The following is a 27774-nucleotide window of genomic DNA, read 5'->3' as shown; positions in this document are numbered from 1 at the left end:
CCAAAGTAGAATTCTAATTAATACAAAAATTCATCAACCTAAAGAATTGATGTAATAAAAATAAAAAAAATAAACAAAAAATGAAAAACAAATTGAGATAATGAGAGAGATAGGGAGAGAGAGAAGTAACCTTTTTTTGTGTGAGAAAACTATGCATAGAATGAAAAAGAAATTGTCAAATTTATAATAAGATGATGAAAATAAGAGAAGTCAAAATAAGGAAAGATAAAATAGTATAGAAAGAATGATATTAAGGTTGAAAGTAGAGGGGAGATGAAGAAGTAAAAGAGAGGGAGAGTTTTGGAAAATGAATAATAAAAATAATTGTTAAAAAATATATTAATTTTTAAATAACAGTGCTTTTAAGTCTCCTAAAATATGAAAATGTTTAAAAAAATATATACGAGAAATTGGGTACAAAAAATGATAACGTGGCTGCTAATGTGGCTTAACATGAGCATAGCAACATTAAATGCAACGCTTCAGCTTTTAATAATATATAGATTTTTAAATAACAGTGCTTTTAAGTCTCCTAAAATGTGAAAATGTTTAAAAAAATATATACAAGAAATTGGGTACAAAAAATGATAACGTGGCTGCTAATGTGGCTTAACATGAGCATAGCAATATTAAATGCAACGCTCCAGCTTTTAGTAATATATAGACTAGACACATTCAATGGGTGCTATCTAAATTATAAATTATATGATCTTTTATCACACAAATATTTTGATTCTCCCAACGTATGGTAAAGAAAGGCACGTTTGTGGCTGGATTTAAATGCTAAATAAAATAAGTTGAATAACGTATAGAGGATGTGATTGGATTTAAATGTTGAATAAAATAAGATGAGTGGAAAAATGAGTGAAAATAAAATAGATGGCAGTAAAAATCAAATTATCCATGTCATTCTATGTAATATAATAATATTATATTATTATATACTATATGTATAATGCAGTCGGATAATATTTAATCAAACATAATATAAAAGATAACAACTTAAAATACAAAACTAAATTGCGTCAACCCAAAGTAAAATTCTAATTAACACAAAAATTCATCAACCTAAAGAATTGAAGCAATAAAAAAAAAAAATCAAACAAAAAATGAAAAACAAATTGAGCTAGTGAGAGAGAGACAGGGAGAGAGAGAAGTATCATTTTTTGTGTGAGAAAACCATGCATAGAATGAAAAAGAAAATATCAAATATATAATAAGATGATGAGAATAAGAAAAGTCAAAATGAGAGAAAATAAAATGGTAGAGAGAGAATGATATTAAGTTAGAAAGTAGCGGGGAGATGAAGAGGTAAAAGGGAGGGAGAGTTTTGGAAAATTAATAATAAAAATAATGGTTAAAAGATATTTTAATTTTTAAATAGTGAAGTTTTTAAGTAACCTCAAATGTGAAAATGTTTAAAAAAATATATAAGAAAAATTGGGAACAAAAAATGATAACGCGGCTGCTAATGTGGTTTAACGTGAACATAGCAACATTAAATGCTATGCTTTAGCTTTTAGTAATATGTTGACTAGACACATACAAAAGATGCTATCTAAATTATAAATTGTATAATCTTTTATCACACAAATATTTTGATTCTCCCAACGTATTGTAAAGAAAGGCATGTTTGTGTCTGGACTTAAATGTTGAACAAAATAAGATGAATAACACATGGAGGATGTGACTTGATTTAAATGTTGAATAAAATAAGACGAGAAGAAAAAAGAGTAAAAATCAAATATGTAACAATAAACAGCAAATTATCCATGTCATTCTATGTAATATAATAACATTATATTATTATATACTATATGTATAATGCGGTAGGATAATATTTAATCAAACATAATATAAAAGACAACAACTTAAAACACAAAACTAAATTGCATCAACCCAAAATATAATTCTAATTAAAACAAAAATTCATCAACCTAAAGAATTGATGCAATAAAAATAAAAATAAAAACCAAACAAAAAATGAAAAAAAATTTAGATGGTGACAGAGAGAGAAGTAACATTTTTTGTGTGAGAAAACTATGCATAGAATGAAAAAGAAAATATCAAATTTATAATAGTATGATGAGAATAAGAAAAGTCAAAATAAGGGAAGATAAAATGGTAGAGAAATAATGATATTAAGGTGGAAAGTGGGGGAGAGATCAAGAGGTAAAAGGGAGGGAGAGTTTTGGAAAACGAATAATAAAAATAATGGTTAAAAGATATTTTAATTTTTAAATAATGGATTTTTTAAGTCACCTTAAATGTGAAAATGTTTTAAAAAATATATAAGAAAAATTGGGAACAAAAAATGATAACGTGGTTGCTAATGTGGCTTGACGTGAGTAGAGCAATATCAAATTTTACGCTTCAACTTTTAGTAATATATAGACTAGATACATTCAATGGGTGCTATTGAAATTAATAATTATATGATCTTTTATCACACAAATATTTTGATTCTCCTAATGTATGGAAAAGAAAGGCATGTTTGCGGCTGAATTTAAATGTTGAATAAAATAAGTTGAATAACGTATAGAGGATGTAATTGGATTTAAATGTTGAATAACATAAGATGAGAGGAAAAATGAGTAAAAAAAAAATAGATAGCAATAAAAATCAAATTATCCATGTTGTTCTATGTAATATAATAACATTATATTATTATATAGTATATGTATAATGCAGTAGGATAATATTTAATCAAACATAATATAAAAGATAACAACTTAAAACGCAAAACTAAATTGCATCAACCCAAAGTAGAATTCTAATTAATACAAAAATTCATCATCCTAAAGAATTGATGCAATAAAAATTAAAAAAATCAAACAAAAAATGAAAAACAAATTGAGAGAGAGAGAGAGAGAGAGAGAGAGAAGTAATCTTTTTTGTGTGAAAAGACTATGCATAGAATGAAAAAGAAAGTGTCAAATTTATAATAAGAAGTGGAGAATAAGAAAAGTCAAAATAAAGGAAGATAGAAATGTAGAGAAAGAATGATATTAAGGTAGAAAGTAGCGGGGAGATGAAGAGGTAAAAGGAAGGGAGAATTCTGGAAAATTAATAATAAAAGTAATGGTCAAAATATATTTTAATTTTTAAATAATGGAGTTTTTAAGTCACCTTAAATGTGAAAATGTTTAAAAAAATATATAAGAAAATTGGCAACAAAAAATTATAACATGGATGCTAATGTGGCTTAACGTGAGCATAATAATATTAAATGCTTCGTTTTAGCTTTTTGTAATATATAGACTAGGCACGTTCAAAAGATGCTATCTAAATTATAAATTATATAATCTTTTATCAAACAAATATTTTGATTCTCCCAACGTATGGCAAAGAAAGGCATGTTTGTGGCTGGATTTAAATGTTGAATAACGTATGGAGGATGTGATTGGATTTATATCTTGAATAAAATAAGATGAGAGGAAAAAAGAGTAAAAATAAAATATAGAGTAATAAACATCAAATTATCCATGCCATTCTGTGTAATAGAATAGCATTATATTATTATATACTATATGTATAATGCAATAGGATAATATTTAATCATATATAATATAAAAGATAACAACTTAAAACCCAAAACTAAATAGCATCAACCCAAAGTAAAATTCTAATTAAGTCAAAAATTCATCAACCTAAAGAATTTATGCAATAAAAATAAAAAAATCAAACAAAAAATGAAAAACAAATTGAGAGAGAGAGAGAGAGAGAGAAGTAACCTTTTTTGTGTGAAAAAACTATGCATAGAATGGAAAAGAAAATTTCAAATTTATAATAAGATGTGGAGAATAAGAAAAGTCAAAATTAAGGAAGATAAAAAGGTAGAGAACGAATGATATTAAGGTTGAAAGTAGTGGGGAGATGAAGAGGTAAAAGGGAGGGAGAGTTTTGGAAAAGTAATAATTAAAATAATGGTTAAAAGATATTTTAATTTTTAAATAATGGAGTTTTTAAGTCACCTTATGTGAGAGTGCTTTTTTTCTTTAGCACACAGGCCCAAGGATCCTGTGCCAAATAGTTGTAGTTTGGTGGACTGAGCTTGGTTCACCGCAGCTAAATAGGGGCTGATTACGAATCAAATTGTGCGCAAGTCACATAAATCTCCTCAAGGCAAAAATGCGATTCCTCCTAAGCAATAAAATACCATTATAAGTGTTTTAGTATCATAAAATGACCCTTTACTCTTACAAAATAAGTAAAATAGATGTTCATAATATTCACAATGAGAAAGAGATTGAAATAGAATATTTAAGGCTTATCTTTTATCGTATAAAAATTTTAAAAAATTCCTTCACTTGGTACCCCGGGCGTACTGTCGTGGGATTCCGGGACGTATTAGGCTTGTAAGAACTTAGAATTTCTGGTTCTCTGCACTATACAATCTTTCTCCATGCTTGTTATGCAATGGAGTTTTGTCATTTCCTTTTACCTCTATAGGTCCTACATAAGAACAACTGTACAATGCACATATCTTCAAATAATTGTTAGTTTCTTAGATTAGGATATATATATATATATATATATATATTAATACATATACATATATGTAAATGAATTTCATGAGAATGATTCAGCCACGAGAATCCTGGCCCCAATTCTCACAGACTTAGTGCTTTTGCACCAGACTTGTGGGATTTGGAACTCAAGTCTGAGTGGCTTTGCTTGGGTAAAGGACTCAGCTTTACAAGCAAGAATATATGTATTGAGCAACAAGAAGTAGTAAAGGAAGATAATATAATAAAGAAATATGCAAAGTAATTGTTAGAAATCCTCAAATCAATATGAGATATTTCATTATTTTTCTTAATTGTGGATTACAAATGTGCTCACTAAGACGTGATACAAGGTTCAAATAAGTTCAAAAATTACAGACTTCGATAGCTATCCAAGCCTCTAAGACTTGCAAAGTTTGAATCCTTTTGAATCCAAGTATGTGCTATAGTGGCTGTTTCTGGGATACCGGGAGACGTTCCTCTGTTTTTCTTAAATTTTATAGAGTTCTAATAGCTCTGTTATGATATTCTTTCTACTGAAAATCCCCCCCCACTTCAACATGGGTTTTCTCTTCCTTTTATAGTGTGTTTTCTAGGGCTCCGAGGTACTAGTGATTTCTCTCTTTTGCCCCTCAGAGCTCGTGTTGTGACAGTTGCCCAGGGGCTGGTCTCTTCCCTTTTTCCTCATAGTTTTCATCTTTTAGTGCTGTTTCTCTAAAAGTCACTTGCTGACTTTCCATTTCGGGGCGTCCTTAGGCAACTAGCCTTCAATCTCTCTTCTTTCAAGGTTTCTCACTTTTCAAACTCAGCTGTCGGTTGTCTTTCCTTGCTGTCATTATTCCTAAATAGTTGGAATCTTTTACTGCTGGGTTGAAAGTTCCCTTCCAGTTGCTTCTACTTATGGTTTTCTCATACTTGGTTCATTGTGGTACAACTCCTTTGTTCATGAATGTTTGCTTTATACTTTCTGATTCTTTACTGCACCATTGGGTACTTGAGAATGACATATCTGTTCTTCATTTCTTGTATTTCGTGGTACCTCTCTTGAGCTGTCTCAATCCTACATTAGCTGTACCTGAGGATCCCGGGCCTCTGGCAGCCTCTGGGTATCCCGGCCTAGTTCTTTCACTAGATTTTGCTGGATTTTTTAATGGCCTTTTTGCTGGAAATCTGAACATAAATAGGGCCTTAATGTTGATTCTTCTTGCTGCTTGAATTGGGCCTTCTTTACTTTTCATGGAATGGGCTTTCTTGTGAAATTTTGGCCTTCAACACCTTAAATGTGAAAATGTTTAAAAAAATATATACGAGAAATTGGGTAAAAAAAAATGATAACGTGGCTGCTAATGTGGCTTAACGTGAGCATATCAATATTAAATGCTACACTTCAGCTTTTAGTAATATATACACTAGACACATTCAGAGGGTGCTATCTAAATTATAAATTATATGATTTTTTATCACACAAATATTTTGATTCTCCCAATGTATGGTAAAGAACGGCATGTTTGTGGCTGGATTTAATTGCGGAATAAAATAAGTCGAATAACATATGGAGGATGTGATTGGATTTAAATGTTGAATAAAATAAGATGAGTGGAAAAATGAGTAAAAATAAAATAGATAGCAGTAAAAATCAAATTATCCATGTCATTCTATGTAATATAAGAACAATATATTATTATATACTATATGTATAATGCAGTAGGATAATATTTAATAAAACATAATATAAAAGATAACAATTTAAAATACAAAACTAAATTGCGTCAACCCAAAGTAGAATTCTAATTAACACAAAAATTTCATCAACCTAAAGAATTGATGCAATAAAAAAAAATCAAACAAAAAATGAAAAACAAATTGAGAGAGAGAGAGAAGTAACCTTTTTTGTGTGAAAAAATTATGCATAGAATGAAAAAGAAAATGTCAAATTTATAATAAGATGTTGAGAATAAGAAAAGTCAAAATAAAGGAAGATAAAAAGGTAGAGAAAGAATGATATTAAGGTTGAAAGTAGTGGGGAGATGAAGAGGTAAAAGGGAGGGAGAGTTTTGGAAAATTAATAATAAAAATAATGGTTAAAAGATATTTTAATTTTTAAATATTGGAGTTTTTAGGTAACCTCAAATGTTTAAAAAAATATATAAGGAAAATTGGTAGTAAAAAATGATAACGTGACTGCTAATGTGGATTAATGTGAGTATAGCAATATTAAATGCTATGCCTCGGTTTTTAATAATATATAGATATAGACTAGACACATTCAAAGGGTGCTATCTAAATTATAAATTATATGATCTTTTATCACACAAATATTTTGATTCTTCCAACGTATGGTAAAGAATGGCATGTTTGTGGCTGGATTGAAATGCAGAATAAAATAAGTCGAATAACGTATGGAGGATGTGATTGAATTTAAATGTTGAATAAAATAAGATGAGTGGAAAAATGAGTAAAAATAAAATAGATAGCAGTAAAAATCAAATTATCCATGTCATTCTATGTAATATAAGAACATTATATTATTATATACTACATGTATAATGCAGTAGGATAATATTTAATCAAACATAATATAAAAGATAACAATTTAAAATATAATACTAAATTGCATCAACCCAAAGTAGAATTCTAATTAACACAAAAATTCATCAACCTAAAGAATTGATGCACTAAAAATAAAAATAAAAAAATCAAACAAAAAATGAAAAAAAAAAATTGAGAGAGAGAGAGAGAGAGAGAGAAGTAACATTTTTTGTGTGAAAAAATTATGCATAGAATGAAAAAGAAAATGTCAAATTTATAATAAGATGTTGAGAATAAGAGAAGTCAAAATAATGGAAGATAAAAAGGTAGAGAAAGAATGATATTAAGGTTGAAAGTAGTGGAGAGATGAAGAGGTAAATGGGAGGGAGAGTTTTGGAAAATTAATAATAAAAATAATGGTTAAAAGATATTTTAATTTTTGAATAATGGAGTTTTTATGTAACCTCAAATGTGAAAATGTTTAAAAAAATATATAAGGAAAATTGGGAACAAAAAATGATAACGTGGCTGCTGATGTGGCTTAACATGAGCATAATAATACTAAATGCTACACCTCAGTTTTTAATAATATATAGACTAGACACATTACAAAGATGCTATCTAAATTATAAATTATATAATCTTTTATCAAACAAATATTTTGATTCTCCCAACGTATGGCAAAGAAAGTAATGTTTGTGGCTGGATTTAAATGTTGAATAAAATAAGTTGAATAACGAATGGAGGATGTGACTTAATTTAAAAGTTGAATAAAATAAGATGAGAGGAAAAAAGAGTAAAAATATAATATATATCAATAAAAACCAAATTATCCATGTCATTCTATGTAATAGAATAGCATTATATTATTATAAACTATATGTATAATGCAGTAGGATAATATTTAATCAAACATAATATAAAAGATAACAACTTAAAACACAAAACTAAATTGCATCAACCCAAAGTAGAATTCTAATTAACACAAAAATTCATCAACCTAAAGAGTTGATGCAATAAAAATAAAAAAGTCAAATAAAAAATGAAAAACAAATTGAGAGAGAGAGAGAGAGAGAGAGAGAAGTAACCTTTTTTATGTGAAAAAACTATGCATAGAATGAAAAAGAAAACATCAAATTTATAATAAGATGTTGAGAATAAGAAAAGTCAAAATAAAAGAAGAAAAAAAGGTAGATAAAAAATGATATTAAGGTTGAAAGTAGTGGGGAGATGAAGAGGTAAAAGGGAGGGAGAGTTTTGGAAAATTAATTATAAAAATAACAGTTAAAAGATATTTTAATTTTTAAATAATGGAGCTTTTAAGTCACCTTAAATGTGAAAATGTTTAAAAAAATATATAAGAAAAATTGGGAACAAAAAATGATAATGTGGCTGTTAATGTGGCTTAACGTAAGCATAGCAACGTTAAATGCTGCGTTTCAGTTTTTAGTAATATATAGATTGGTTAATTAAATTATTAATTAATTATTGTTGTTTAGTTGCTTCATTATTTTTCTTTACTGACTACTAGCAGTCTAACACACACCCCACTGTGCATTAGCATACATCCCATGTGCATTATCCACGGCTCAACCTACTGCCTAACATAATTTAATTTGTTTGTCTTTTATATTGTATTGGTTAATTAAATTATTAATTAATTATTGTTGTTTAGTTGCTTCATTATTTTTCTTTACTAACTACTAGCAGCCTAGCTCACACCCCACTGTGCATTAGCACACACCCCATGTGCATTATCCACGGCTTAACCCACTGCCTAGTGCCTAACATAATTTAATTTTTTGTGTTTTATATTGCCTTTGCATGCCTTCAGCCTTTATTGCCTCTACCTGTCCACTTCCCTAATTCAAATATCCCACCCCACGGCCCTATGGCCCCCATCCACTGCCCACTCAACAGACAAGAGTCACAAGAGCCAATCAACATTCCACAAAATATTAAATATATAAAACATTCACAACACACAACACACAAAATTCACAATACACAAAATGACAAACTCACAAACCAATAAAGTCAAAATGTCAAATAAAGTTATAAAGTAAAGACAATTAGACATTTAGACATAGAGAAATAAAGAAACAGAGAGATATATGAGAATCTCGTTTCAGTTCAAAGAGAAAGAAAGAGAGAGCTTCGCTCTCACTCAGTCACTCTCAGATCAGAGCACGGCAATTAGCAAAGCCAAAGATGTAAGATTTAGATGAGATAGACTAAAAGAGAAAAAGAGAGAGAAGTAAAGACCTGAAATACCTTGAGGCCTGAAGGGCGGCGCCGTGACAGCACGTCGAGGTGAGGACTCAGGGGACAAGGGTCGAGGCGACGAGGCAAGCCAAGCAATCTCTGATCTGATCTCCGATCTCGCTGTCACTGTTGCTCAAGTTTGAGGCTCGATGTACTTTGTTGCCCGATGTGCTTGGAGCTTGGTTGTTGATGAGGGGTTTTTTTTTTTTTTTTTTCATTTAGGTTAGGAGTTCATTTCTGATTTCAATTTTGCTAATTTGCTTTACCATTTGATGATTTTGATCAATCGGCGTATTCGTAATTTGGGTTTTGGTTTTTTTTTTTTGAGAATCCGTTTGGGTTAGTTTTGTTTAAGATTGATATTGGGCTTTTTTTCCTTGGGGTGGGCTTGCTATGTTAATTTTTTTTTTTTTTAAAGATTTTAGTTAAATTTTTTTTTGGGCTTTTTCTTTTTGCTTGAAAGTAGAACAAATAATGGAGCAAAATTTAATTTTATTGGCATAAAAAAAATTGAGGGTGTTCCCAAATTTTTTTTTAAAGAGTATTCAAATAATTTTTTTTTTCAAGTCAGGGTGGTCTTGGGACCACCCTACCCTTAACGTGGCACCGCCACTGTCCTAGAGTGTATAGCACATGGCAAACACGAGCAAAAAAAATATCAAAAAGGTGGTGATGAAATTATCTTATTTTTTGTAAAATCAATAGAGTATGATTTTGGATAGAATAGAGTGACCAAAAAAAAAAAAAAAGTGATTGACCTTGATTAATTTGTTGAAGATTTATGACCGACCTCAAAATTTTTGAACCATTTTAGAACTAAAGGTTGGTTGTTGTTTGTAAAATCAAAATCACCATGGGTACAGAATTTGTAGGATAGTCCTAACTCCTAATGGCATTGCAGGGTCATGGTTGCTTCTGAAGGGAAAGAAAAGTGGTGGCAACATCCAACTCAAACACATTAATAGACCAATTCATTCCCATTCCCACTCCTGTTAATTAAACCCTAACCCAATTCATTATAGTGTAGGTTGGGTTAGGATTGAAGATAGAAATCCACTTATGAAGGGTTACAATGATTTTAATTGTTCATAAAATATGAATTTAATAACTAACTGAAAAAATGCTATTAAGATAATCAATATAACTGAGCTCTTATTTAGAAAAGAAGCATTGTTAAATTCTTGATGCTCTCATCTACAGGTGGCCTTCCTCACTTAACACCTTGTATTTTATTATGTTATGCTCTGTGTGTGTGGATAGAGACAACGACTAAAAGCCACAAGGACCATTGGACAAGACTAAGCGTAGTCAACTGTGTGCGCTTCTATAACCAAAAACACAAAGATGACTTTGAAGGAGGAATTCCACTTATTCACAAACACGACTTTGAAGGGGCAAGTCCACCCATTCTCATTTTAATAGTTTTTCTTATGAGGCTTCGAAACTCGAAAGTTCATCAAAATATTATTTCATACTCTCAGTATATTATATCTTGCTCTCTCATATGAAGTGTTTGTCATATGTGTGGAATTTGCAGATGAGATCTGCATCTATATATATCTAAAAGCTGAAGTGTAACATTTATTGTTACTACGTTCTTGTTGAGTCATATTAGCGGCCACATCATTATTATTATTATTATTATTTTTGGTCTTCCATTTTTATTGATTGTTTATTGCAAAATTAATTCTTCGTGGTGCAGGCCAAATGTGATGCAATAGACACTATCATAAATTCTAATTGTCTATTGTCTATATTGAAAACTCCTTTCAACATTGACTGTCATTATATACACACACACAATACAATACATTTTGCTTCTCTATCATTGAGTCACATCATTCACTTATTTTTTATCTTTTCTTTTCTTTTTTTAAACTTTTCTTCTCATTACTCTCTACAAAAAAACAAAAACAAAAACCTACTCTTCTCCCTATTAATCTACACTTACGGTTACACCTCCTCCAGCCTTTCCCTTTCCTCTTTGTCTCTTTACCTCCCCCACTACTCTCTACTTCACCGTTACACCCCCTTCATCCTTCTCTCTTTTTTATAACTTGACTCTTCTTCTTCTCATTTTATTTGTATAAACCTACGGTTCCACTTCCTCCAACCTTTCCCTTTCCTCTTTACCTCTTTACCTCTCTCTCTACTCTTTACTTCACTGTTACACTTCATTCATCGTTTTCTCTTTTTTATAACTTGACTCTTCTTCCCATTTTATTTGTATGCACCCTCGGTTACACTTTCTCCAACTTTTCCCTTCTCTCTTTACCTCTTTACCTTCCCCACTACTCTTTACTTCACTGTTGAACTTCCTTCATCATTTTCTCTTTTTTATAACTTAACTCTTCTTCTTCCCATTTTATTTGTATAAATTTGATATCATTTCTCCCATTCAATCCATATTTTTTCCACACAAAAACTGTGAGTACTCTTTGTCTCTCTCTACTTTCTTTTAGTGAATTTTTGTTCTTTTTTATGACTCTAATTAAGATTGATGGTTTTTTTTTTAATATGTGTTTTGTTATTGTGTTTTTTTTTTAATATAAAAAAATTTCCCATTTACAAAGTCTTCTCTCTTCCTTTTATAGCTTTGGTTGAATTTTGATTTGGGTTAATACTTAGTTTTTTTTTTGAAATAGGTATTTGAATTTATATCAAAACACAATCTACATGACTATGAATTTGAATATGCCTACCAATTGTTTAAATAATAAATTATGATAAAGTCTATCTTTTATTTCTTTGATTTCATTTTAATTTTGGTTAAGATAAATTTGTAATTTTGTGATGAGTTTTGATTATTATTGAAAGCTCGAAAATGTGTTAAAAACACAAGAGTTGTTTAGACCCCCAAATTAAAGTTACGGCTCAATAGATTTTACACTAACTTAATTCTAAGTGCGGAATAGTGTAAATGTGAACGGATAAACAAACAAGCTACTTTAATCCATAAACAAGACAACATAGCAGTAAAAAGGAATGTAAAAGAGTAAGGAAGAGAGATGCAAACACAAGATAACACCCCGATGTGTTATCAAAGAGGAAATCGAAGAACTCGGCAAAAAACCTCTCCGCCGCCCTCCAAGCGGTAATCGATCCACTAGACAATCAGTTGGGATACATGGGTTAGCAAGAGACCCTCCAAGCCTAATCTACCCGATGTACCTAAGCCCTCCAAACTCCTACTCCAACAAGACTTCTCGGAACCGTGTCTTGTCTAACTCTCCGAATCCTGCAACAAGCTCCATGTTGCATTTGCCATCCTTGGCTACTTCCAATGCTTCCCAATAGCATCAAAACCTCACTTGACACTCTAAAAGGGTGTGGTAAGTGTTTGGGCTATTAACCTCTTAATGGTATGGAACTGGAGAGGTAGGAGTTGAGGAAAATCCACAAGTAATTATGTAGAGGATTGTGGGTATAACAATCTCTAACTCTCAAGGTGTTTGGCTAGAGTTTTCTCTCAGAAGCACTCATCAACATTTGTGAGTAATGTGGGTATAAATAGTGTAGGCACAAAAAGTGTGTATCAGAATTGACAGTCTGGCAAAACAAAATGTCTCGCGGGTTTCTCGCGGGAAGGCCTTACCCGCGAGACACAATTGTCTCCATCTTGTCCTGACTCTTCGCATTCCAGCATGTTTAAGTCACATGGGTCACTTCATGGGATGCTTAGTCATGAGATACCCGCGAAAACTCTTCAGTCTTCAATTGCTCGAGTCTTCACACTCTCTCTCTATCACACAACCCTTATAATCAAATCCCACAATAAATACAGGGTACAAAAGATTGAATAAAAATACAATCAAATTTGGCACGAAATTAAAGCCAACAAAATACATAGTTGTAAATTACAACTCTACAATTATGATATCTACTTATTTCTTAAGAGAGTTGAAACTTATAAAGTTTAGTTGTATATTAGGTTAGTATAACACACTACAACAAAAATTAGAAAGATATGGTTCACCTTAAAAAAATATTCATCAAACACACAAAAAATAATAGAATGATATATTTGTAGAGATAAGAAGATAAAAAATACTTGCAAAAATCTTTAAAAAAAATTGACAATACTTGAAGTACGTGTAACTTTTTATATATTACATCCCATTATATAATATTTATATATATTCTCGCGCATTACCTGGGCCTACAACTAGTTTTATATAAAACAAGAGCATAATACATTGAATAAATTGAATAATTTCAAGATAATCGCTTTACATTTATCTTCAGTAATCAAATTGCATACAAAAACTTAATTCATATCTCAAATAGAGAATGTATAGTCATGTACACCTATGGATATTGAGGGGGTGTTACATTTGTGAAACCATGAAACAAATTTAGTTTGGATCTAAACTTATTTTACCAAATTAAAAATATTAAAAAACAGGATACATTGTTCTTAACTGATCAAGTTTTGTAATTGTCCACCTTTTTTTTTTTTTTTTGAGAAAGAAAACCATGCCAATGCTTTATATTAAGAAAAACCAAGGTCGTGCAAAAAGAAAGAAACAATGTCCTGTGGAACATGCTCCACCCAGACAGATAAAGGAAAAGAATGTCTAGCTCTCTGGGCTAAGGCATGTGCAACTGCATTACCTTGCCGTATAACATGAGAGAAAGAAATACTCTGAAAAGAGTTTTTTAATGTAGAGATGTCGTGGATGAGGTGACCCCCCTGCGCGAATTCCCAGCCACCAAGCTGAATTGCTTTGATCACTGAGGCAGAATCTCCTTCAAGCATAGCTCTATAAGTTCCTGTTTCAAGGGAAAAAGTCATCACTCTCTTTGCAGCCATCAGTTCCAGAATATCCACGGTAGGAGGCTTTTTTTATCTTTTCAGAAAGAGCAGCCTTAACTTTGCCCCTGCAATCTCGAATAATCACACCAATTCCAGCTTCGTCGGACTCACCAAAATTTGCGCCATCAAAGTTTATCTTCCAAACATCATTTGCAGGTGGACGCCATCCTCGAGGAGCAGTGCGAACTGGTGCAGAAGGCTTACTGGTCAGAGTTTTAAAATCACGGATGTAATCTCGAGCAAATCTCCTGATCTGTCCCAACGGAATGGAAGCTTCACCCAACCTGAGCTTGTTTCTATGATACCAAACGGACCATGCTATAGCTGCAAAAAGAGCAACGGAGTGTGGCCTTGTCTAAACAAACTTCAAAATTTCAGAGAAAGAGGTCCATTGAACTCCTGCGCCGTACACCCACCCAAACTCCCCGTTCCACACCTCCCTTAAACCATCACAGCTCCACAACGAATGTACCACATCCACTGAGTCATTTGAGCAACGTTGACACACTGCATCTTGTACAATTTTCCGCTTCAGCAGATTTTCCTTCGTCGGTAGTGAGTTAGAGCAAGCTTTCCAAATAAAATGCTTTATCTTTCCTGGGACATTTATCTTCCAAATACTACTCCAAAAGTTCCTATCAATATCAGAAATTCGAGGTTGATTCAGCTCCTCATTTTGCCACTCACACAGAAGCTTATAACCCGATTTCACTGAATAAGTCCCTGTTTTCTCCTTCGGCCAGATCAGCACATCAGACTGAGGGATTGAACACAGAGGAAGGGATTTAATGAGCTTTGCATCAGGTGGGTAGAAGTGGCGATCAATTAGATTGCTTGTCCACCCTTAAATCTTATGTCATTAGAGATGTCTAATTTTTTTTTCCTTTTTCAATTTTTTTGATGTGACTGACACTGACTACATTATTCTTCTTTTATAAATTCAGATTCTAGCCCTTTTTAATTTTTTTTCCTTAGTTATGTATCAATGATAAAGGCAGTTGAATATTTCTTTGTTCTTTACTATTTGAAGCTAAAGATTCCTCTTTGGTCACTCACAATCCACTGGGTCTTGCCGCGAAGGATGCTAGTGAGAATGTGCTTTGGAAGTGGACCACGTGAAAACTAAGGAATAAATAAATTTATAGTATGTTTTCTCATACTATAAATTGACATGTTATATTTCCCGCTAAAGCCACAACTGAACCAAAGTACTTAGCTCTCTCAACTCCCAAGTCAAAGTCTCAACTCTCAACGACACAAAATGGCCATTGATTCTCTGCAGGCTGCAACTCACGCAGCTGTGAAGTTGCAGAACATGTATAGGAGTTTTCGTGACCGGCGCAAGTTAGCCGACACCCTTATAGCCGAGCTCTGGTATCTCTCTCTCTCTATATATATCATATGTTCTTGGAATATCTTTGCTTATTGTTTATCTTGCTATCTGGTTTTTTACTTGAATGTTGGACTGAAAAAATGGTGTTGATTATGAAGGGGACACGCAATAGACTTTGCTATACTGAACATCAGTACGACTTTCTTCTTCGAGTGCTTGAAAGAGAGGAGTTCCAATACTCGCTGGACTCGGATTGGCTTTAATGCTTCTATGGTTTGAATATCAATTCTTGGAAATCTTTTTTTTACTATTGTGCTTATTGTTTTTATTTTACCTTTTTTTTTTTGGTTACGATTTGAAGAATGGAAAATTACAACTGTTTGTATATAGTATCTCCTTGATTCGAGGAAGATTCCGTTGCCCCAAAGCCAATCCTAGGGAATGGTGAATGTGAGCTCTATCTATGGAAAATTTTTATATGAGACAGTCTCATGAGACCGTCTTATACAATATATACTCCCTTATTTATTTATGGGTTTTCACCTATGATAAAAACGGGTTTTTATCTTGAGAAGAAAAATAAGTCATAGTTACTTTTAGGGTTTAATGGATTTTCTTGTGTTATTTTTAGGATTTTTTATTGTCTTCCTCTCACCTTTTTGAGAAGTGGGGTAAGGTGTTCATGGGTCCATCAAGTGGCAGGTAGTCAGGTAGGTTTGAGTTGACACTCAACCCTCCACTCGATTTGAGAACATCGATGAGTTTAAAAAACTATACCTATTGCTAACCGATACCAATTAGGTTGTTGACCTAACATAACCTCTAAGTTCTCGGTTGAATATTGTGATTATTATTTTGATTTTAGATTTTTTGGTTAAGATTTGAAGAACAAAAAATTTATAATTGTGACTCCCTCACAGCATATGAGCCTTATTCACCTGTGTTCACCTATTGTGAACGGTAAGATACTACCTTTAGAAGTACAAAAGAGCAAATCATGGTTACTTTTCCGATTTAATAGATTTTCTTGAGTGATTGTTGAGATTTGATATCAACTTAAAAATGACAACTCAATAAACAATGAGAAAAAGGGAAACGGTTGACTAAACATCATAGTCAATGGCAAGAAGGGGAGAATGGATGCTTGATCTGGCCTCCCATGTATGTATCTCAATAGATTTTTGGCCTCCTTCAACCATAATCATGATTGGTCAGTCAGGTCTCTAAGTTTTCTTACCCAAACCCGATATTTGATCAAACTGGATCAGGTTTGATGAGAAGTAATCCAATATTAACCAAACCATTGATTGGAATAGCCCAAAACAGAATGGATTAGCCCGATTTGGATGAGTGGATTGGATGCTTGAGCAACCCTAATTGTCCTTACAAGTACATTTGGTTAAAACGAGTGATATTTTAATTGGATAAGAAATAAGAGTCTTTCTCTCATATATATAATGTGCAGAGGGTATACTATTAAATAAGTTGGTTTTTATTAGATCTTTATCTGTTGTGAAGTCAAATTTTTTTAAAGGAGACTAAGGAAACTTAAATATGAGAGATACTATCGTTAAATTACATATTTAGAGGAGAGGGGTTGCTAAACATGTCATAACCTAATTCAATCCATCTAGCTATGTGAAGTGGAGGAAGTGTTAATGGAATATTATAAGGACTTGTTCACTATGAGTCAACCAACAGAGTTCTCAGAGATGATCCGAAAACAAAAAAGCTATGTGAAGTGGGGAAGGTTATTTGTATAAAGTTTTGATTACATTTTCTTCCTTCAATTATGGTACAAATTAAATACCCTTCCTAAAGTTTAAAATTTGGTAATATCCTCCTTTAATTGTTGCTAATAAACACTTTATATTGTTAGGAGTGTCAAATTTAACATAAATGTTTTCCCAAAAAGGTATCTAATAGAAAAATAAATTTTTAGTTTATTTTGAAATTCTACAGATGCAAAATACTTATTGTCAATAGTCATGGAGGTCGTTGTTCACACTTTTTTTTTTTCATTATTTAATATAGAATTTTACTTTAACATAAACTAAGTGTATATGTGTGTGATTACCGCACACCCCTGGTGCGATGATCACTTTACAATATAAGTACTTGTAAAGTGTGGGGGTAAGGGTCGGGGTTCAAGTTTCTAGAAGAGAGCTTTCACATACATATACACTTAGATTTGATTAGAGTAGAATTTCTATCTTGTACTAAAAAAGTGTATATGTGTGTGAAATTTAAGAGCATTAGTATTGGTGGTGCTAAAAAGTTATATTGCTATTTTTAACACATCCAAATACAAATACAAATTTATGGCTACATTGGTGGAGCCAAAGCCAAATAATTTGGCTCCACAGCTATAGTGTACAACCAAAAGTGGTTGTTCAGTGTAGCTCATAGGTAAAAAAAAAATATATTATTAAATTATGTATTCACACTACTTTATATTAAATATATTATTTTATTTATATGTTCACATTATTTTGTAGTAGATATATTATTTTATTGTGTTGTTTATATTATTTTATTGTATTGAAAAATAAAATGAAACCACTTATATTGGATGTTTTGAAAAGTAAGAATGTAAAATAGATAAAGTAGCTTTTTGTAAAGTTATATTGCTAAATTTATAGCTCTACTAATGTGGATGCTCTTAAAGACTAAAATCTTGGCCCTTCTTACCCCTTTCCTCCACGGCTCCACCTCAAAAGAACTTATATTTGTAAAGTTATCAACATGCCAAGGTGTCGTAGTGTTTATTGTTCACTTTTGAAGTTGAGGAAATATTGCAAGTTCACCGAAAAAAAGAGTACATTTTCCTTTTAACAACGAAAAGCCCAAAAAAAATAATAATAATAAAAAGAAGAAAAAAGAGAAAACCAAGGGGGCCTACCAATATCATTAAGACTTAACAAGGTCAACCTGTTCCAAAACAACATTATAATGATAACATAACCTTTTTTGTCTTGTCTATGTGGTCATTTTTTCAATCATAACCACAACATTTTTTAGAAGTTTATCTTATTCCTCTTTTTTTCTTTTCATAATTCAAATAATAACTCATTACATGGAGGGAAGCTTTCATAAAGAAGCACTTTCTTTGAATCTATATTTAAAGTATAGGAAGTGATATATTTTGAAATAGTACCCTTCTTTGAATTTGAAGTAGACTTTTTCAGTCTTTCTTAATTATTATATAGGGTAGAGATGTCATAAAATTATCAGAAAATTATGTAAAAAACGATCAGTTGATGAAAATTTTAAAACTCATATATAGTACAGTTCATAATTGATTTCAAGATGTCTTAATTTAAAATGCGCATATTTTATTTTCAAACACAAACCGATTTAAAATGTGTTTAGATGGCTTTTTTTTATTTTTTTTATTGTTATTTTATTTGGTTATAAACAACTTTTTAAAACTTCATTTTTTTTAATTTTTATTACAACTATACTTTTATCAACTTTTCACAAATAACAAATAATCGACACGAGAAATCTAATTTAAGTTTTGCTAACACGGAAAATTTAACTTCTTGGGCAGGTAGGCAGAGGTTTCTCAGAGGATGACGAAGCACAAATATTGGCTTTTCAGCATTGGATTGAAGCAGTACTAGCTTCTTCTCCAAAACCTTTCTTCTTAATAATATATCTTGTTAATTTGATTTTTTTTGCTAATTTTAACTGTATCCTATTTTTTATATTATCATTTTATGTCATTAACTTTACTCTTCATTGTATTTTGAGCCACATAGATTGATCCACGGCATCGTTATGGGAGCTGCTTACGTTTTTACTTCAACCAGTGGTATAGATCAAATGCTGGTCAGCCATTTTTTTATTGGTAAGCAAATTATGCTCAAAGAAACTTTTAGCACTACAAATATAGAAATTAAGGAGAAAAAGTTTGACTTTAGAACTTTGGATATTGAGAGTACTTTGAAAAAAAAAATGTGTGCTAAGGATTTAGAAGCTTTGCCATTGCTTCACTGAAAAATTTAAATCACAAAATCATAAAAGTCATAGTACTTGGGGTCTGTTTGGAATCTGCTTATTTTGCTGAAACTGAAAACTTTTTACTGAAAATACTGTAAATAAAGAAAATACTGTAAATAAAGGTAAAAGTTAGTTGAAATAGTACAGGAAGACTCATGAATAGTACCAAAAATTGCGGTGGGATCCATAAATAGTAGCAAAAATAAATTGGCTTTTTAATTTGGAGCCAAACACACACTTAGTCTAGATTTTAGATGAAAAAGGACTTAAAATAATGAACTTTTAGCACCACATATATAGAAAAAAGAAAGTTTGACTTTAGAACTTTGGATATTGAGACTTTGAGATTACTTTGAAAAAAAAAAAAATTGTGGCCTAAGGATTTGGAAGCTTTGCTTCATCGAAAAATTTGAATCATAATATCATAAAAGTTTTAATACTTGGTTTAGGTTTTAGATCTGAAAATGGACTTAAAAAATGAGTTTTTAAAACTTAGCCCACAATACCATTCAATAATTTCAATTCCTACTAGCTAGAGTGGTTGGTGATTTGATTCGAGTCCACCATTGATGTATCATACGTGAAGACAAAAAATGATGTTTAGGACAGTTTGTGTATATCCCTTTTTTTTTTTTTTGGTCAGTGGAACTGTTGAACTTTAGCTAGTAGGAATTGAATGGTAGTTCAACATAATTAATGGTTGCAACTTGCTTTATTAGGAAAGTGGAGTTAAATCAAATCACATAGGATCTTCATATATATTACAAATAATATGGGCCTCGTGAATTTCTTGAGAAATATTAGTCAGGAGAGTTAAGACTTTCTTTACGTTTGTTACTTTGAATAGAATCTGTTCCTTCAAATGTTTTACATTTCCTTGTTTCTAATTTTTCAAATTCTTAATATAAACAACATGGTCCTTTTCCTCAACCAAGAAAAAAAAAAGGATCATCTGCTTGATATTATCATAAATTACTATTTATCCCAAAAAATTAATAAACAATAATAAATTTGAATATTTAACCATAATTTTAACAGACATATTTAACAGTTAATAGACAATTGTTATGCTCAATCAAGTTTTGGAGTAATTATTCTAGTAAGGATTGAGGTTAGTTTTTGTTGCTTGAAGTTTTGTTACTTTTACAATGCAGGTTGGATCATGGAGCTGGTAAAGAGATTGACCTCACAGAATGCCCAAGAAAAAAGCTTAAAAAACAATGCGTTAAGTATCTTGGACCGGTATGTGCTTCCATAAATCAAATTCAGAACATTTATTGGACTGAAATTGAGTATCAACTGTTATGCATATTGTTGCATTATAAATGAAATTGCAAATTAAGACCTTTCTTTTTCTGGTGAATATATATGTTATTTGGTGAAATTAATTAGATAGAGAGAAACCAATACGAATATGTGGTTGCTGAGGGGAAAATTGTTCACAATCAAAGTAGACATGAGCTTCATACAATTGAAGGGTCGGAAGGGCCCAAGACAAAGTGGATATTTGTTATGAGTCCCTCAGGGAGACTCTATATCGGTAAGGTAAGATAGACTAAACAAGCAGAAACTTATTTGGTTTTTTTTTTTTTTTTTTTGGGACAAGTTTTTCATATTTCCATGCTTCTATAATTGTCTTTTACAACTAATTTAGACACTGTTAATACCTTGCAGAAAGAGAAAGGAAAGTTCCATCATTCAAGCTTCTTGGCTGGAGGAGCTACAATAGCTGCTGGAAGCCTAGAGGCAGAACATGGATTTGTTAAGGTACAGTTTTATAGGGGCATTGTTACATGGGAAAAGTTGTTGGGCTGGGCTTGGCCACTGGCAATTATGTTGTTGATCTGGTTTGTAATGTACTGTAAAACCTATTACACACACCATTTTGCACACTCGTGTGTTGAAGACGTACACGATTTCAATTCAAATCATGTAATTGTGCTCTTTTGTGGCGTCTAATTATCGACTGCTCTAACATTTTCAGCTCATCTCTAGATATAGTGGACATTACCAGCCCGGAGATGACAGCCTTGAGCGCTTTTTATCATTTCTAAGAGAACATGGGGTAAACCTTGTCGGAGTTCAGGTAACTATTTCCTTTCACCCAATAATTATTTCATGTATGACTTATCAAATAGGAAAAAATGTTCATATACTCCCTAAACTTTGGATTAGTGACCAAGACACTCCAAAACTTTTTTATTAACCAATTTACTCCCCAAACTATACACTCCTGCCAAATTAATACTTCAGTTAGCTTCCCGTTAAAAAACTCACGGAATAGCATGTGAGAATCATGTGAAATTTAAAAATGAACTAATTTACACAAAAGAAAGAAAAGAGAGAGGAGAGACCTAGTTTTGACCAGCAAAGAGGAGAGAGAAAGAGGCAGTAGAACTAGAACCACCGTAAAGCGGTGCCAAGTTCTTCATCCGACGGCTGTCTCGCCGTCCGTAGGCCGTATCTTCAAGCCCTGGTATGTGCGAGTTTCTGTCGAGGTTGGGGTTTATTTACTCTAAGATCCAAATAATCACAAATCCTTTCAAGCAATGAATAGGGTGAGTCCACTTTTTTCTTTATTTTAATCTTTGAAGATGAAATTTTAAGATGTTTTGGCCTATGGAATTTTTGGCTGTGTAAAATTCTTTCCAGTTTCCACTTTTTTTTTGGTTTGTTTTTTAGTTTCTTTGATACTTGTGGATTTTTGTGATGATTATGGTTTGATATTGATCAAATGATGTAGATTTAATGAATTTTGTGTTGGGTCTTTAGGATTCCGTGGTCGATTGAGTTCTCAACTTAGGTTCATTATTTGTGCATTCCAATTGTTTGATAAATTGTCCTAATGATTGTGTGATATGTGCTTTCTATTCAATCTGGTGGGGTTGTTGCTAGTAGATGCCGGAGTCTATGCTAATCCTTGTCTCTGATCCAGTTTGGCTTTAAATGACTTTGTTTTGTATTATTAGTCTTGTTGTTAAGTAAGCTAGCAATCTTTGTTAGGTTGTCCTTGAAGGACTGTGAGTTTCAAAGTAGCTTTACTCTGCTAGATGTAATATGTTTGTTCATCAGTAAAATATCTGAATAACCAAAACAATTCTTGTAAACATACTCTTTTGTGCCATTTGGATGAATTATACACAAAAATTTCTAGATAGAAAGTGGTAATAGGCAGTAGAAGAACCTTGTCAAGTGAAATTTCTGATAATATGTTACCAAAAGACTTAATTTGTCCAAATGAAGAACCTTGCCTATGTGTATGGCTAAAGGAATAGAATGTTAAAACTGTGAAAACCACTTAATACACCAGCATACTGGCTTCCCATATATACGCACACACTCAATAAAACATTAGTTATGTAAGGTGGAATGAAGATATGTGAGTAGAGACTATGAAGTTAACCTTGGTATTTTTTACGTCTTTGACTAACGATCAATTGAGATCTGATTAAAAAATCTTATTTGGTTATGTAAAACTTTTCAGGTTTGGCAGAAATACACTAGAGGTTTTAGCTATAATTTAAATGCACAATAGGATAATTTAGTACATCTAATACTAAGCTTGCTATATGATTTATTGATGTTTTACATTTTTTTTTCCTTGATTATTTCTTTCAAAAATATTAGAAATGATTCATTGATTATTTCTTTCAAATATTAGATTTGTTTTTTTACATTTGTGTTATGTGTAATTGCTTTCTTGTAGATGTCCTGTACAAGTAATGCATTAGGTCAGGAAGGATCATTTGCAAGTGTTGCATTATCATCTCCTCAAGAGAGGAGATCAAGTATTGCAAGCTCCCGCCACAAAAATTGATGGTGCGAGAGATCCTCAACTCAAAGAAGTGTTGCAAGTGGAGAGAATGGGTGGTCCACAACATCAATCAATTTTTTTAGTTTAGAATCATGTTTTTGAAACTTTGGCTAAGTGCTCTAATGATTGTTCATATGCCAATTAGTTTGGCAATTATGTACTAGTGATTTGTGTGAGATGTATTCATGAGCAGATTATGATCCTCATTTTGTTATTAATAAAAAAAAAATTCTGCACCTATGTGCAATTTATACAAATTATAATTCTCGTTTTATCATTAAAGAAACATATGCACCTATGTGTAATTTATTTTTGTAAATTTGTGTTTTGTTAACATCAATGAAAAAAAAGAAAAAAAAAAAGAACAAAAACAAAAATTGTACACAGTAAATAGCTTCTCAAAAAAAGAAAAACGAAATAGTTTGTGGACAAATGATCACAAACAAGGTCCGCATTGCATATCCTTCAATTCATATGCAAATTTGAGTAAGTTTTTTTATATATATAAACATAATTATATTACAAACTAGTCATTACATATATGAAAACTATTACATATCCTTGCACCTCTCATAATACATTTTAACACTTAATTATCATCACATAATTGTTACATCATTGACATTGAACACTTAACTAAGCAAGATACAATTTTGAGTACACATTGGTTGGCATTTCTCCTAAAGTCCCAGGTCTTTTCCATCTTTCTTTGCAACTCCAATTATTTTAGAGTATATTGAAGTCTTACATTTCCAATCGGATGTCAAGGTTGCAACTTACAACTTGTAACACATTTTTGATCCCTTACATCTGTTTGAGAAAATTAAAAAAGAAATTAGACAAAACTAGATGTGAAGGCCATAAAGTCATTAGAAATACAATAAGAGAAGTCATTAGCAAGCATTTAGATTTCACTCAATTTTTCATCAGGTCTAACATTTTTTTTCAAAGGAACTAAAAAAAACAAAAACAAAAAAAAAGTGGAAAGAATTTTACACAGCCAAAAATTCCATGGGCCAAAACATCTAAAAATTTCATTTTCAAAGATAAAAATAAAGAAAAACCTGGACTCACCCTATTCATTGCTTGAAAGGATTTGTGATTATTTGGATCCTGGACTCAACCCCGATAGAAACTTGCACGTACCAGGGCCTGAAGATACGGCCGACGGGGAGCGAGACAACCGCCAAATGAAGAACTCAGCGCCGCTCCACAGTGGCTCTAGTTCTACCGCCTCTTTCTCTCTCTTCTTTGCCGGTCAGACCAAGGTCTTTCCTCTCTTATTTCCATCGTGTGAATTAATTAGTTTTTAAACTTCACATCCTATTCCGTTAGTGTTTTAACGTGGAACTAACTGAAGAATTAATTTGGCAAGTATGTATAGTTTAAGGAGTAAATTGACCAATAAAAAAGTTTAGGGGAGTGTTTTGGCCACTTATCCAAAGTTTAAGGGGTGTATAATCATTTTTTCCTATCAAATATACGCTTTTACTGGCTTATTGGGTTCAAAATATAAATTAGATAAAAATATAGTTGTATTTAGAAAAGCAAAACTTTAAAAAGTTAAACATAAGCTCCAGCAATCAAGTCATTCGCACATGGACCTTATCTTTTTTGTTTGCATTATTTGTTTGTTATTTGTAAGGATTGTGCATCAATCCCATCAATCCAATCAAACCAACCCAACTCTAATACCTAGATTGGTTTTTTGTTGGTTGGGTTGGTATTTTATTTTGAGTCTTGGATGATGGGTCATGTTGGTCTTAGGTTGATAGTTTTTTTAATCCATTTGACCCCGTCCAACCCAACCTAACTCAACGCATATAAATAAGTTTATTTTATATTCTTTATTTTCATTTTTCAGTTTGATTTATTTTGGTATATTAAGAATTATTTTTGATAAATTTGAAAATTTGCAATATAATCTAGGTATATTATGTGAGTTGTAGTACTTTATTTTAAAAAGTAATTAAATACTTAGAGAAAATCCAAATTTTTACAAGGAATAGAACATGTAAGCACAATCCATTGACCCTCAAACCTGACTTCTTTTTTGCTTAAACGTCATCTCTTGTAATTGCCTGATGGTATGGTTTGCGCATTGCTTGTTTGCAGATAGGAAAGGCGAATGAAGATTCTGATTAAGGAAGATTATGGCCATTAATGGAAATGGAAATGCTGTTAATGTTTTGACAATGTCAAAATTAAACTCCCTTACCTAAAACTGCTGCCCAAATAATAATAAAAATGTGCTTTATAGCCAAAGATCTTGCTCTACTTCTCCTCCTGAATCATCTTGATCGTCCTGTTTATTTGTTCCTGATCGTACTAGTTAGGTTTTGCTTGTGTATTGTGTACTGCGAAGATATCAAGTAATTATAATAACAGGGTGACAATGATGATAATAAGCAAATTTGGCTACCAGTCTTTTAAGTAACACCATATTCACATTAACCAATACAACAGTTGTGAAAAAAAAAATACAAAAAGTTTTGTCTCGAAATTTACTGATAAATAAAAGAGAAAGAATCATCCATTTCGTCATTCTTGAACACTTGCTGTGAAAAAAAAAATTTTGAATATAGGAAACATACACTTTTTCACCAAAAAGAAGATAAAACAAAGGGGAAAAATAAAAGAAGTAAATTACTGATTATCAAAGATGGTGGTAACCCTTGTTCTAAAACTTCATGTTGACTTATTATTATATTTGTCGGTCCCTGATAGTTGAATAAGAGATCTGTGGTTCAATCCTTGCTTATACCAAGAACCGATTGATGTCTTAATTCAATGATAAAGAGCCTAATCATCAGAAGCGGACACCATAAGTTAAAACTTTATAATAAAATAAAAAAAAGTATACTTGCCATATATATTTATTGCTCATGGGTCACAATTACAAAGATTTTTTCTTCTTCCAGCTGTGCGCCAAAGGCCAACAAGGAAATAATTTTTTTTATTTTTTATTTTTTATATAAGAAATTTGTAACTTTCGTTAAGAAGAAGATAAAAACAATACATCTTGAGCCAAAAAAGACTCAATCATATTAGGATTTTCCTCTATCAAAGTTACATAATCAAAAACAGCCTTGGCAAGAACTCGACATAGAAATGACACCCAAAATTGGTGTGTGGTTCTATCTAAGGCCTACAAGCACCTGTAATAGAAATTACATTGAAAGCACATCAAAAACATATTATTATCAACTAAGAAACATTGTTACAAACATTAAATGAGATACAACATCATGAAAATTCTATATACATAGACAATTAATTATTAATTTTATGTTTATTTAAATCTTTCAAAATAAATAACTATTATAAAAATTGTTAAAAGCATATATATATATATATATATATATATTAAGGACACATTACATATGTGGGGCCCAACTAATTTATGGGCCAGGCCCATTTACCCGTGAGGAGTCCAAAGCCCTAAGCCGAGGAGGGCTATAGCCCAAACTCGATAGTATAAAACCCAAGATAGCCTTGGGATACAGCCGAGGACAGTTCAGTCCTCGGCAGACCCAAAGTCCCACCAGAAAGAGGGGTAAAAGCGGTATACGACTAAAACTTGAAAGAAAATCTAAAATATCTAGGGAAAGCTGCCTTTACTGCCATTCAATACTCTGCACCTGACAGAGCCGCATTCTTTGGCTTTTACAACCACCCCCAATGACTTTGGGTATGGGCTGATGGGACAAGTATCAGTCTTGGAAAGGTTGACCCTATACGTGGATGAAGGACAGTGAACGCAGGCGGATATAAAAGGAAAAATAAGTAACCTAGAGAAGGGGCGGGGAAAAATGGCCAAAAACCAGAGCCTCCCAGCCCACCTCCAGGAGAAAAATTCCAGGGGTGAAGACAACCTAGCCACGAATGAATACCACGAAAAACCCACCGCCTGGCGTCCAAGACCTAGCATTTCAAACCCACGCTCTACAAATGATATTGTTTGGGCCTTTTTACGTGCGAACCCGACACTGTTACGGTCTGCCGCGAATCATGTCCTTACAATTGGCGCCGTCTGTGGGGAAGGCTTGTGTGTTGGCATAGGCGGTAGGTCGAGATGGTTCCTTTGTCATTTCTAACAATCTGTTATAGAGTTTTAGCGTAAATTTCTGCTAGGGGCTATGCTTCTTGATTAGGGGCTACGCTTGTCAGTGTTAGTTGCGCGGGTAATTCTAGGGGCTTGGCCGAGGAGCTAACACCCCTAAAGCCAAGGTCCAGCGCCAAAAAAAAAAACTAGGTTTTGGACAGAACCAAGGCATTGCATAGTCCTCAGACTCAAGTCTATGGGGAAACCAACTACCTGGATGAGAAAACTAGGTTTTGGACAGAACCAAGGCATTGCATAGTCCTCGGACTCAAGCCTATGGGGAAACCAACTACCTGGATGAGAAAACTAGGTTTTGGACAAAACCAAGGCATTGCATAGTCTTCGGACTCAAGCTTATGGTGAAACCAACTACCTGGATGAGAAAACTAGGTTTTGGAC

At 32.1% G+C, this 27774-nt stretch overlaps 1 protein-coding gene and 1 long non-coding RNA gene across 2 annotated transcripts; both read left to right on the top strand.

Annotated features, from left to right (window-relative positions):
- The first annotated feature begins 15149 nt into the window (after positions 1-15149).
- On the top strand, positions 15150-25668 carry LOC115951186 (IQ domain-containing protein IQM3-like). Its single transcript, XM_031068370.1, has 9 exons — positions 15150-15492; positions 15610-15724; positions 19005-19070; positions 19216-19304; positions 20611-20698; positions 20849-21001; positions 21131-21223; positions 21441-21542; positions 25386-25668. Exons 1-9 carry the CDS (start codon positions 15380-15382, stop codon positions 25413-25415), a joined length of 849 nt encoding a protein of 282 aa, XP_030924230.1. The 5' UTR covers positions 15150-15379; the 3' UTR covers positions 25416-25668.
- Positions 21553-23527, top strand: LOC115951187. The gene is made up of 2 exons (XR_004083247.1): positions 21553-22014; positions 23163-23527. It is a non-coding gene; the product is annotated as an uncharacterized LOC115951187 (long non-coding RNA).
- Positions 25669-27774: the final 2106 nt, after the last annotated feature.

Source organism: Quercus lobata, chromosome 7 (assembly GCF_001633185.2).
Source record: "Quercus lobata isolate SW786 chromosome 7, ValleyOak3.0 Primary Assembly, whole genome shotgun sequence".
Taxonomy (NCBI): Eukaryota; Viridiplantae; Streptophyta; class Magnoliopsida; order Fagales; family Fagaceae; genus Quercus; species Quercus lobata.
Note: the sequence above shows the minus strand (reverse complement) of the source record. Positions and strands in the feature narration are given on the sequence as shown.

Coding starts and splice junctions, on each gene's coding strand:
- LOC115951186 (XM_031068370.1), top strand. CDS start 15,380: ATGGCCATTGATTCTCTGCAGGCTGCAACTCACGCAGCTGTGAAGTTG. Junction 19,305..20,610: donor GGTCAGCCATTTTTTTATTG/GTAAGCAAATTA, acceptor TTTACAATGCAG/GTTGGATCATGGAGCTGGTA. Junction 21,002..21,130: donor GGAGACTCTATATCGGTAAG/GTAAGATAGACT, acceptor AATACCTTGCAG/AAAGAGAAAGGAAAGTTCCA.